At 38.2% G+C, this 13,528-nt stretch overlaps 1 protein-coding gene across 6 annotated transcripts in view; it reads left to right on the top strand.

Annotated features, from left to right (window-relative positions):
• Positions 1-13,528, top strand: part of LOC131162512 (alpha-glucan water dikinase 2) — a 157,882-nt gene that overhangs the window by 81,305 nt on the left and 63,049 nt on the right. For all 6 annotated transcript variants that reach the window (XR_009138846.1, XR_009138845.1, XM_058119093.1 and 3 more), the window contains one exon: positions 8,581-8,691. Coding sequence is in view for 4 of the 6 variants with exons in the window: in XM_058119093.1 (XP_057975076.1) it covers positions 8,581-8,691 (111 nt within the window). In the remaining 2 variants the exon portion in view is untranslated. The remainder of the gene's footprint in view (positions 1-8,580; positions 8,692-13,528) is intronic.

Raw genomic sequence — 13,528 nt, 5'->3', positions numbered from 1 at the left:
CAGTGACTACTGGCCTGATACAAGCTTAAAAGGACTCTTGTTGGTGGTTAAGCTTTTTTGGGCCTTGAAACAAAACTAGCCACATCAACTAGTTGCACCCAATTCTTTTGGTTGGTAATAGCAAAATGGCGCAAGTACTCCCTTGGTAGCCCATTGAATCTCTCCGCTGACTATCTTTTTGTGGGTGATAGCTCAAAAAGATATCAAGCTGTGAACTAAGGATATTGTAAAGTTCTATCCAGAAGTTGCCTGCAAATCTTGTCTCTTGGTCACTGATGATATCTTAGGCAACACCCCAATACTTCAAAAACTATTTGAAAAACAAGTGTGCTACCTCTTCTACCATATAGTACTTCGATGTTGGTGTGAAAGTACGATACTTAAAAAACCTATCTATAACCACAAGTATAGATCCTACATCCCCAACTTTGGGTAGGTTGGTGATGAAGTAAAGTGAGACAATCTCTCACTTTCTCATTGGTATGAACGTATAGACGTCGCATCCCTAACTTCGGGCAAGTTGGTAATGCAGTCAAGTGAGACTGTCTCCCATTGTCTTCTTGGTATTTGAAGAGGCTCCAAGAGCCCTGCAGTCTTCTTTCCCTCACGAGCATCTTGCTGGTGGGTGAGACATGTCTACGTATACTCAACCACCTCATCACATATGTGCGGCTTTCTATTGCATCAATAATGCCAAAGTTTGTTTCCATACTGGGTGGCTTGCCCACAAGGTGTCATGACACTCTCGCAATGGTGTCTTCCTCACATCACCAACTCAAGGCACAAAGATTCAATTATCATTCGTCCACAACAATCCATCCTTTAATCAAAACTAGCCCGCTTTGCCCTCTTCCACCAAGAGGTTTTGAATAGCTAGATCTTTGACAAGATCCTTCTTAATGTGCTCCTACATTGTCATAGTACCTTAATTACCATCAAGTGTGTTACCAATTGTACGACCACAAGCTTGACCTACTTTCTCAATGCATTTACAACTTGATTCATTCGCTCGCCTTGTGCTTGAAAGAAAAATCAAACTTTGTCAAGAATTCTTGCCAATGAACCTACTTGGGGGATAAGGATAACTTGGGTTGTGTAAAGAAATAACTAGCAACCGAGTTATGTGTTTTCACCATGAACCTAGATCTACGTAGGTAATGCCACACACATAGACAATGAATCACCACTAGCATTTCCTACTCTGGAGTTGAATACTTGTGCTCAGTTTCGCTAAGTCGGCAGCTGTCATGTGCAATAGGGTGTTGTCTATACTTCGAAAGGCTTCATAATGTTTGGGAGAGCAAGTACTTGATCATGCATTACAGCTCCCTTCAAGTTGTCAAAGGCTAGCGGTGCTCCTTTGTCCAATTTTACCTATGCCCTTTCTTTAGCAATTTGGTTAATGAAGTATTCCTCCTTGAGTACCCCTCCAAAAACTTGCGATAATAGTAGGCTAGTTTAAGAAAGGAACACTACTCCTTAATTGTGCTAGGATGTTCCAATCTTGAATAGTTCCCACCTTCTCCATATCCATCCAGATATGACCTTACCTTGTTCAATGACATGACCATGGAATTTCATACTCTTAGATAAGGAGAACTTATATTTCACTTTATATAAAATTTTTTTCTCCTTCACCTAACACCACCTTCTGTAGATGCTTTTCATGTTCCTCCATAGTGAAACTATATACAACAATGTCATCAAAGTATACCATAAAGAACTTGTTAAGGTAGTCATAAAACACCTAACCCATTAGTGTGCAGAAAGTAGTTGGCACATTTATTAACTTGAAAGGCATCACCAAGAATACATACATCTTGTACCACGTCACGCAACTCGCAAGTAGACTTCGACCCATCACTATCTACTATCTATCCTCACCTGATAGTAGCTTAACTAAAATTCAAGTTTGGTGAAGTATGTCGCATGACTTAGCTGATCAAACATGGTCAACAATCAATGGAATGTGATACATAGTCACTTTGTTGAGCGTGTGATAGTCCACACACATACGTATGCTCCATCATGTTTTGTCTGAAACAATATTGGTGCTTTGGAAGGACGTATAAACCAATTCCCAATAACTCATAAAGTTGATTCCTCAACTCTAATAAATCTTGAGTCGCCATCCAATATGGCCCTTAACAAGTGGCCTCACGCTTGATAACAACTTGATCTCATATGAAGGCAAGTTATGTGATAGCTGATTTGGAATCACAACTTTGAACTTCTCCAACCCATCTTGGATGGTAGTAGGCACCTGCTCTTGTCCCTATGTCTTCATCCACCACCAAAGAGGTAAGATATGTTGGATCACCTTCTCAATCCTTCTTGAGTTGCATGGCTAAGAGGGACTTCTTGTTGTCCCTTTTCTTCGCCACAGCTTGCACCACCGCAAGGGTGACCTACTATTAGACAAAGGGAATCTACATACAGCATCCATACCACCTTAGTCTCCCTTAAAAAGTTCCATTCCATTTATTTCTTCAAAACCATCCATCAGAACAGTTGTGAAGTTTGCATGCCCCACCCACTGTCCAAGCTTCACAATCACTTGCTTAGCTACTCCCACGGTAGGCTCAATTATGAAGTTAACAACTTTCATATGTTGTGAAACCTTTTCTATCTTTAAGTTGTCTTTGTGTTTCCCTCTACAATACAAAATTATGGCCGCCCCAACATCCACCATAACATGGCCCTCATATGCTTTTTCAACTAACCGCAAATCCACAAACAATAACCTTTTAACTTCGGTAACTTTTGGTTCTTTTGTTTGCTTTTCCATTGTGTTGAGTAACTGCATTGGTTTCCTCCTCATCCTCATTCTGTCCTTATCTCCCTCTGCAATGGAAACTTGCAAGGCATTGAGCAATGACTTATGAGGGCAATCAATGACTCTATGAGGGCCTTAACATAAGAAGCACTTACCCTTACCTTTGGATGTGCCGAAAGGTTGAGACAACAAAGCTTCCCTTGAAGTTCATGCCTTGGTGTCAACTCTTCCACTTTTGTATTTGCTCCTTTTGAAAGACTTTCCGTTGTTTCCACCCATTGTGCTTCTCTCCTTGGACGTGGTAGAAGTGTGGAGTCTCTCTCCAACATAGTTAGTCAAGTGTTCCAAAGCAGCTTTTGTAGTAGGCAAGTCTTGAACTCTTTGTCACTGAAGTTTTACCCAACTATCAATTACACACCCTTTGTTTTGAGTCTTATCATACTTGGTTTGTGACTCACTCGAAAAATGAGCAGCTCGAAAGCTATCCCAAGTATAGGAGTTCTATCGTGTAATATTAAGCCCAAGGGCTAGATCGTCTCCTCAAGGAATGTGTTTTAATCTCAGATTTTACTTTCTTCCAATCGAAATTAAAAAGGTACTGAACTCAGTTCAGATTTGGGTTTTCAAGATTGTGGAGACTTAAATGAAAACACAAATTAAAGTCCTAAAACTATCACGCACGGAATTAAATAACAATAATGAAAACCCTAGTCTACTTAAGGAAACACTAGATCATACTAACTAAAAATGTAAACTTTAAACATGGAATTAAAATAACAATAATGAAAACCCTAGTCTACTTAAGGAAACACTGGGACACGCATTAATTAAAAATGACAACTTCAAACAAGGAAATAGAGTATGCAATGGAAACTCAATCAAATACGCACACACGCGCAATAAAAATTGGACCTTTAACACGAACACCGAACTCGAATTAAAATTAGACCATCAATCAGCCTAAACAATAACATGACACAAGAACTAAAAAAAAAACACGAACTTTGTATTTTATTTTAGTTTTCTATATTTTTTTTATTTTTATCTTAGACTTCATTAATTGAACACATAAATTCAATAAACTTAAATACTAAAAAGAACTATAATTAAAAGAGCATCTAAATAAATGTTAAAGAAAGAAGAATATAGAATAATAAAAAAAACAAAGCCTTTAATAAAATTCAATGAGTAAAGACAAAATAACAATTAACATAAAATAAATAAATAAATAAAAACAAGAAGAAGAAGGAGATGAGAGAGAGAGAGTAAGAGAAAATAGAGCATGGCCGAGAGGAGCTTGGATAGCTGTTGCAGCAGGGAGCTGGCTGGTCTTGCAGAGGCTGTTGCGGCTGTGCTCGGGTTGAAGAAGCTGCAGGGGTAGCTGGCCGAGGCTTCGGGTGTGTGGAGGTTGCAGCAGAAAATCATGGAGCTGGGGCTGTTGCTGCTGTGTGTTGGATGCTCACGGGTTGCTGGTTTTGGATGAGAAGGCTGCTGCTGTGTTGCTGTGGACAGCAACTTTCTTCGAGTTGCAAGGTAGCTTGGAACTGGAACTGCTGAAGATGGCTGCAACTGGGGGAACAAGGGATTGAGGGAGAAGGAGAATATAGGGAAGAGACTAGGAAGGAAGACTGAGATAGAGAGAGGCCCGAAAGACAGAGAGAATGAAAGAGAGAGAACTGAAAAGAAAAGACAAGATAAAGAAAAATTAAAGAAGAAGAAGAAGGAGGAGAAGAAGAGAGGAGAGGAGAGGAGAGTTTGAGGGAGAGAAAAAGGGTGCCGGAGGCACACCCTGCGCAGGGGAGAAAAGGGAATTAAATAGGATGGAGGAAAGAAGCTGCCCTAGGACCCGGATCCAACCAACTTGACCCGGCAACTTGACCCGAATTGTTGTATTTTTTTGTTCTCTGTTCATTGCAAATTCTGCTCTTCTGGAGCCCGTATCTCACAAAACTCAAAACACGAAAGTTGTAGATAATCCTTTCCTATTTCTCCAGAAATTTGAATCGTCTCGATCGGAGCTCGGACGGAAACGTTATGCACGAAATACGAACAGGTGTCGGTTTTGATTCCCGGGAATTTTCCTGCGACAAAAAATTACCAAAACTTCATAAATAGTGCAATAAAGTTCAAGAATGATGATTTTGGCATTTTATTAAAATATTGGATAATTTTGGACATTTAATTAAAAATATAAACCGTAAAGCCCGGGTTAAGATGCCCAATTACGCAGTTTCTGCGCGTAATCAGTTTGCCTTCTCCAAGTTGGTCCTCTCCACACAAAATGATCGCTACTTGTCGAGTGACAACTTCTCCAACTATTTAGCATCATAGGTAGCCCATATGCTTTGGATTCTAGCACCCTTGTCCGTCTATACTCTATCCTTGTAGAGTTGGAATTCTCAATAGCACAAAGCATCAGGTTCATCTTGGTAGTAAACTCACCCATATGATTTTGTAGCGCTTCTACCATACCATGTAAGTCTTCTAACAATTCCTCGATGGAATCCCATTGGTATCTAGTCCAATACATCAACATGTTTTGCAAGTCAGTCCATCTTTACAGCCACATAATTGGTTGTCTTATATTGCGCCTTAAGCGCTTCAATTCTTTTGGTCTTGGTGTGTGGCATGATCCTTGATGCTTCACACAATCTCACAAACCAAAGGCAACCAAATCATATAGCAATTAACCAAGCTCTAACACCAACTATCATAAGTCGAGCACTTCACTAGTTATAATACACTAGCTTATCTAGTCAAAAGTATAGCCACCTGAACAAATTTACAACCAATAGAATGCAAATGAAGCAGTAGCCGCATGAGAGCATGAAAGCAAACAAGAATCATGTCATAAAAATATAAAGCAATGGAGTTCATTATTCACACCTCCATAGGCAACATGTGTTTAGTGAGGAAAGAAAGTAGGCTAAATTGAGTTTTACAATAACATCAAAGTGAATGAGGAGTCATGCTCACTATTTTCCCCAAGGCATTATACTACTTGAAGAATAAAACCCATACTAGTATTTATATGATGGTTACCTATCTCATACACACAAGAAAAGCGGTCATAAGCAAGCATAATGCCCTGAACAAGCTTGGCTCGTTGCACCTAGGGAAGAAATAGTTTTGCAAAAATCATCATTTGAACGCAAGTAATATGCCAGTTAAGAAAGAGAATTATTTAAAACACAAAATACGTATGTTCCATAATACAATCAAAAAGGTTTTGCTTTCATCAACAACCTCCTTACATTAGGCTTGATTTATATACAGTACTTTTCAAACTTCTTGGACTAAATATGTTCATAAGCAAACACAGGCTCTGCATCTTTTTGCCAACCTGTACTTCATGTCAAAAAGTAGCAATCTCTAGGAGAGCTCAGCAAGTGGTGCTTTCCTTCAGTCCAAACCTGAAATTGTTATGGAAGTAGGGTGAGTAACCACAAGCTCTTAATCCCCTTATTGATGTTAGGATTTCACCATTTTAAGATGTGATTTCTTTATATGCATGCACAATCATAATGTCATGATCATATTCCTTATTCTAAGCAATATCTTTATCTAGAGTTACCATCACAATAAGTTCAAATAAGAAACTTTTCAATATCTCATCATAGTAGTTCTGTCACAAATAATTGTCACTTCCCATATCAAACAGGTGCCGATTTCCAGCTTGTCCAACCATTGCTTAAAGCAGAAACTCCCTTCAGAAGTTTAAAGCTTTTCACCCGATGGAGACTCAATCCCTATGTTAGATTGCCACTTCACCTAAACGCTTAAGCTGTTAGGTTGTGGGCCAACAATGTGTATCAAGCCTTTACATCTTACTTCCATAAACAGCACATAATGCCACAGCACAACTAGCTATTTCCGGCAATAGGAACTCAAAATATGTCAATAGAGGCTATGTCATAGCCAAACACTATCATCCTTACAAGGCCAATAGCCATAGTGAATAAATTTGCCATCTTCTTAAAAATAATGTGTAGCTATGAAAACCAAGGAGAAGAACTTGTGTTTCTATCCAAACTAAGTAACCAACAAACAATTTACAAATCCTTTCCTTTTAGGATTCAAGTACTACATGTGTCTATCCTTTTCCTTGAGAAATTCCATTTTTACCAAAAATACCTAGATGAATAAATGTAAATTAAGAACGCCTACCTTGGTTATCAGCTCCTCCAATTTATTTTGACATTCCTCTGATTTTCTGTATTTTTCTTGATTTACCCTGAGAAATTCCATTTTTACAAATTGAATCAATATTTCAAAAGTGTAAGTTGTGTGGGTTAAAATAATTTTGGACCTTGTCTATTTCAACAATTTATAGTTATTCATTGTTGAAACTTTCAGCCTGAAAAGATAGTTCTACTGCTATTGTTGTGAATTTTGAGAATTTAGTTATTTTATTTTTCTTTAAAGCTTGAGATACATTGTTGGCCAACAACCTAACAACGTAAGCTTTTAAGTAATGTGGTAACATAACATGGTATCACGGCTGTGATTGCCAGGAGGTCCTGGATTCCAATATTGTTGCCCACGTTTATTGTATGGTGGTTAAAAGCTATCTATTCCCTGTAAATGGTGTTATTTATAGTTTGTTTATCTCACCACATGCAACTGGGCTGCATGTGCAGGGTAGTGTTACCATTTGATATGCATTGTTGGCCACAACGTAACAACTTAAGCTTTTAGGTAAAGTAGTAATCTAACATTTTTTTTAGACACTTATATTACCACTTTATGTAAAAGTTTAAGTAGTTAGGTTATGGGCCAACAATGAATATTGAGCCTTAACACTCCCCCACATGCGCAGCCTGATTGCACATGGAGAGGTAAATATATATAACATCCATAATGGAGAATAAAACAGTTTTAATGAATTGTTGACAAATAGGAGAGTGGAAAAAAAAATGTTGAAGGTAGTTTGTCTGTTGTGGAATCCTTGTATGGTCAGAAGGGGGATACAGATGAAAGGGTTAGCAAAGGGAAAGGAAAGAGGCAAAAATGGGGTAATGTGTCCGAGAGTGATAGTGATGAAACTAGTCAGTTTGATCACAATGGGTTGCTTCTAGATGAGTTTCAGGAACAATATGGCTATGTTTCTAGTTCGACTAATTTACTTGGGGATTTATCATATGTACCTCCATCTCCGATGGAAGGTTTGGAGAGTGTTCCTATGAGGATGTCGGAATGGGGGAAAAGCAGTAGTGTAAGGATGGGAGTTTCCCTAGTCATGTGGAGGAGATACATGGGAAGGATTTAGAAGCTCAACCAATGTTGGATTATACAGGCCTGTGGCTGTCTGACCCTGCAGGTAATGGAGTTTGCTTGGATGGGGGTAAAAGAAAGATGAAGAAGGGTCATCAGGAATAACTAATATGCTGTGTTTGGTGAACTATGATGAGAAGGGTTTAAAGATGGGGTTTCTTATCTAGTTCGTTCTCTAACCAGTTTATTTTTTTGTTTGTGTTTTTTCAAAAAGAGTTCTTGTCCTTTCTTAGGTTTTAATCTGTTCTCCTCCTTAATACATTATTTTAAAAAATTAGTGAATGCAAGCAATGAGAATAGAACCCAGGACTTCCTGGCAACCATAGATTTGATACTACGCCAGATCACCAATAATTTACCTAGAAGCTTAAGCTGTTAGGTTGTAAGCCAATGATGTATACCAAGCCTCAACATCTTTTTCCCCCTTTTTTGGGGGGAGGAAGGTGAGATGATCTTTTTGACAAAGCTTATGGCTTGTGCCTTGATCTTGACTTTCCCATACTAAATTGTCATGCTTGATTATATTGCAGGATCTGGCAAACAAAATCTTTTGTTCATATAAACTTGTACATAATGGTGACCATTCAAAACTTAAAGTGATACAAGAAGCTGTTCTACAATTGAAAGCTCCTTCTTGTTTGGTATTTTCTTACAACTATTAGCTTCTTTGTCTTTTTTTGGAAACTTACAGGGTTTCTTGTTAAGCTTATCTGTTTTTGTTTGCCATTTTTTAATTGTCAGAACGCCATTTTATGACTTCGTCAGTACAGATAATTCTAAAGCTACATCTAATACTCATGAAGAAAGTTCATGCAGCATCTATTTTTCTTTTTCCCAAAATTGACTTCCATAGGACTGTCATTCCTCAAAGGTGCTTGACATTCAATGAGGACCTGACGTGCAAATTTTTAGGTCAATAATGAGCATTCATATTTTATACTGCTGGGAAGAGGAAAATGATGCATGACAAATGGCTCATTCTCATGAAGAATTAACAGGCATGATGTTATGATTGCCTGATGTTAATAGCTCACGCTAAAATGTGTTGTCAGATATAAGTAAAATAGTTGAACTAGAAAAGCATGCAATTTTCTTATTAAAATTTCTGAATTGTTCTGAATGAAAACTGAAGAGATTAATTCTGCTAGTCATCAACATCTGCATGAGCTAACCATGCCAGCAGTTTTCTTTATCCTAGTACCTATAATTTTTATATATTACTGCTTTGGTACAAACAGGACATAGACAACCAAGTAGTTGGCAAGTTGCAAGTTTTACATGGTTTGGCAAGTTTCCTATCCATTAAGAGATCAATATTTCACTATCAAGAAATGAACAATGTGAACATCACTTTCAAACTCTTTATTCGGTCATAATAGTGGCTTTCCCACACAACACAGAATAGTGTAAAGCTGCCTTATAAACATTGGGAGGAAAAGAAAGCCTGAATGGAACCAGGTTATCAATAGGACCATTTAAGCCCTCTCCTACTACCACAGACTCAAAAAATTGTGCCATTCAACTTTTTCATCACACCAAGCATGTCAGATCATAAAGCAGGGTCAATCATAATGCAAGGTCAAGCATGGCATCACCACCATGAGGATATAAGACATCATCATGACATGATTTATGCTTTACTGCTTTTGACACCACCTGGGGAGATGGTTATTTTTATAAATATAATAAAATAAAGAGATGAAAGTTTCTTGGAACCAGAAAACGTTGAGATGATTGGGTCTCCACTTATTTATAATGTACCTCATTACACAGAAGGTCAAAAATACCCCTAGCACATGGTAAAACTGTAAGACTCCCCCTCAAACAGAGCATACATACTGTATGCTTCTAGTTTGTCACAAATGAGTTAACCTGTGCACCCGCCAAAAAAACACAATTCATCTAATTGATAGCACGTTCCACATGAGTGGTTATGACAAGCTTCTACAAAATCTTTTCTCAAACAATGAGTCAACTTTAATGTGCTTATTCTTCTTATGAAAAATTAGATTTGAAGCAGTATGAACAAGTACTTGCTTATCGCACATAAACTTCATAGGCTGGTAAAGTTGAAACACAAACTCTTCTAACATGTTCTTTAACAAAATATGAGGCCATGTACTCACATTCTGCACTCAACTTTGTAATTACAGTTTGCTTGTTATTCTTCCAAGATACCAACTCAAACAAACTGGACCCAATCTTGGATCTTCTGACAAAAGGATATGCTGCCCAGCCTGCACATGTGTATCTCTGAACAAGAGTACAATCCTGATATAGGATATCAATGCCCAGTGCACCTTTAAGATATCTTAAAATGCAGATGTTGAAGAATTGATTAAATTTTGGAAAATCTAATCACAATGATGTGGTGTAAGTAGGGGTATTTTTGTCTTTCAAGCTTTTTTATTATTAATATACAAAAGGACAGACCTGGAGCTGAATGCAACTCTCCAGGAAACTGCCGCCTCCTCCATTCTCTTTCTTTCTTCTTTTTTTTCTTCTCTTCTTCTCTTCTTTTTGTCTTCTCACCACCATCTCTAACTTTACAACATAGTAGCAGAGCATTAATCTCCTCAAAATATCATTTTTCTGTGTACATACCCGTTAGAAAAATGGAGTAGCTGAACAGAAAAATAGGCATTTACTCGGCATAGCACAGTCTCTACTCTTCCATATGCATGTTCCTAAATTCCTTTGGACCTATGCTTTTCTTACAGCTTGTTTTCTGCGTAATAAGATGCCTTCCAGTGTTCTAGGGGGACAAATTCCCTTCTCTCTCGTGTATCCAAAAACATTCATGTTCTCAATTGTGCCTCGTGTCTTTGGGTGCACATGTTTTTGTTCATGTTCCACATACGGGTAAGGACAAATTCTCTCCTTGTGTTGTTAAATGTGTCTTTGTTGGCTACTCAAGAACTCAGAAAGGATATAGATGTCATGATCCCTACCCTCACAAGAAATATATGTTTTTAGATAAGACCTTTTCTTAGGGGACACCTTATTTCTCTAGTACTAGGTCCTCATTGGATGAATACATATTGAGTACATCAATGATTTCTGGCTCCCCCTCATGCATTGATCCTTCGATCCCTACCCTTATCCCTCTAGAATAAAAATCTTGATCCTTTTAAAGATCCATCAATTGTTGATCCAAAAAAACAATTGAGGGTTTATGAACAACAGAAAACAGGCATAGACGTTGCTACCACTATGCTGCTGCCTCTTTTCCCTCCATTGTTTCGACTTCTAATTATGGAGATCCATCCCAGTGTGGCTTGGATTTGCCGATTGAGCAATGGAAAAATACTTGAACATGTACAGAACAATGATCAATAGCTTATCCTATTGCTCATTTTGTTTCATTTCAACACCTTCTTAGCATGTGAGTTCTTTTGCCTTGTCAATGACCTCTATCTCTATCCCTTCTTCACATGCTGAAGCACTTGTAACCTTGGGTGGAAGCATGCAACGGACGTAGAAGTGGATGCCTTGACCACTTGGGGGACATAGGATTTTGTGAATCTTCCTCCTAATAAGGAGTTGGTTAGTTGTTGTTGAGTCTATACCTTCAAATATCTTCCTAATAGCTCTATTGAATGGCTTAAGGCTTGATTGGTTGCCAAAGGGTACACTCAAACATATGGTATTGATTATTTTGAGACCTTCTCTTGTTACTAGACTCAATTATGTTCATGTATTGATCTTGTTGGAAGTTAATTTTGATTGGCTCTTACACCAACTGGATATGAAGAATGCTTTCTTGTATGGAGATATGCAAGAAAAGGTATACATGGAGCAACCTCTTGGGTATGTTGCTCAGGAAGAGGATGGTAAGGTGTGTCGGTAGCATAAGGCCATTTATGGTCTTAAGAAATCTCCTCGAGCTTGGTTTGAAAAATTTAGCGAGGTGGTCTTTGCATTTGGTTTCTTTTAGTGCTATTCTAATCATTTGGTCTTCGTTTGCCAAAACAAGACAAGTGTGGTGCTTCTAGTAGTTTATGTTGATGACATCATAATCATTGGCAACAACCAAAGTGGGATTGCATATGTCAAGCAGTGGCTTCAAGAAAAATTTTAAATCACGGACTTGGGTACTCTTAAGTTACTTTCTTAGTGTTGAAATCCCTACAGTGTGAATGATGGCCACGGTTGGTGAATGGCGGTCACCTACCATGGTGGGTGAGCCACCACCACCTACCATGAGATCTTGCCACAAGTTAGAGGCTTTAAATTGAGACCCCCCACCGAAGCTAAACTACACATCTCAACAACAAGTTGTGTCCTCTTTTGTTTTCCCATATTTTATTCTCTGTGTACATGTTAAATAGGGACACGAGTATGTAAAGAATACACAATTGAGTATACAATTGATTCATTCTCATTCTCTACATGGTATGAGAGCTAGTTTTTTCCTAAACCAAGCTAACTATGGGGGACAACTCCATCAACAGTTGAGAGTCGACAACCTCAGAGACTCAAACGAGTCGAACCAATGCCATCATCAGTTCGAATGGACTAGATGGCTCTTTTGTCCAACTATTGGCAGAAAAAATCAATGGGAATAATTTCTAAGAATGGGCCTAGCCTGTGAAACTCGCAATCAATGGCAGAGGAAAGCACGAGTATCTTACCAATGACTCAAAGAAACCTGATTCAACGAATGTTGTGGCACTCCAGCAATGGAGATTGGAGAATTCCTTGATTACCCAATGGCTTATCAACTCCATGAAGACAACTATCGGGAAAACATATATGTTCTTGCCCACAGCAAAAGAGGTGTGGGATGCAATCCGAGAAGCCCCCCTCCAATTTTCTTTTTTTTTTTTCCATGATTTCCAAAAATTTTTAGAAGAATAGCCAAAATTTTTGAAATTTCTTTTGAAATTTACTGAAATCTCGATATTTTGGTCGAATTTCTGCAAAATCGAATCTATATCTCAATTTCGTTTCATGGTCCCTCGAAATTTGAAATTTCGGTTGAAATGTAATTTCGACCGAAATTTAAGTCCTTGCATCACACCACCACCACCACTGTGCTCCCCACTCACCGATTGCAATCGCCTAAAATTTCATTCGTCAGAATCTCGCTGCTGACGACTCTTGCACCTCACGGCAAAGCGCGTGAGAAAGTCTCCTAGAATCTTTTGCAATTTCCTATCTCGTGAGAAATTGCCTCCAGCCACGATATTTTGAGTTTCTCCATGATAAATTGATCTACATCTTGATATTTTTATCGTGGACACAATATGTTGTAAACAAGCAAGATAATTTTGGCATGAAATCTTGAAATTGCCACTGCCAGCATCAAAACTCAGTTTTTGTTGCTGTAATTTGTGAGTTTTCTTCGTGAATTTGTTTCATTTCAGCAGGACAATCAATTTCAAGGTTAATTAAAGATAGTTTTTTTTTTTTTTTTTGAGAAATTAGGAGTAAGGAATAATGGGATTGTGTTAAAGGGTTGTAATATATAGCTGT

The sequence above is a fragment of the Malania oleifera genome, chromosome 8 (assembly GCF_029873635.1).
Source record: "Malania oleifera isolate guangnan ecotype guangnan chromosome 8, ASM2987363v1, whole genome shotgun sequence".
NCBI classification, from domain to species: Eukaryota; Viridiplantae; Streptophyta; class Magnoliopsida; order Santalales; family Ximeniaceae; genus Malania; species Malania oleifera.
This window is presented reverse-complemented; position numbering and strand designations above follow the sequence as displayed.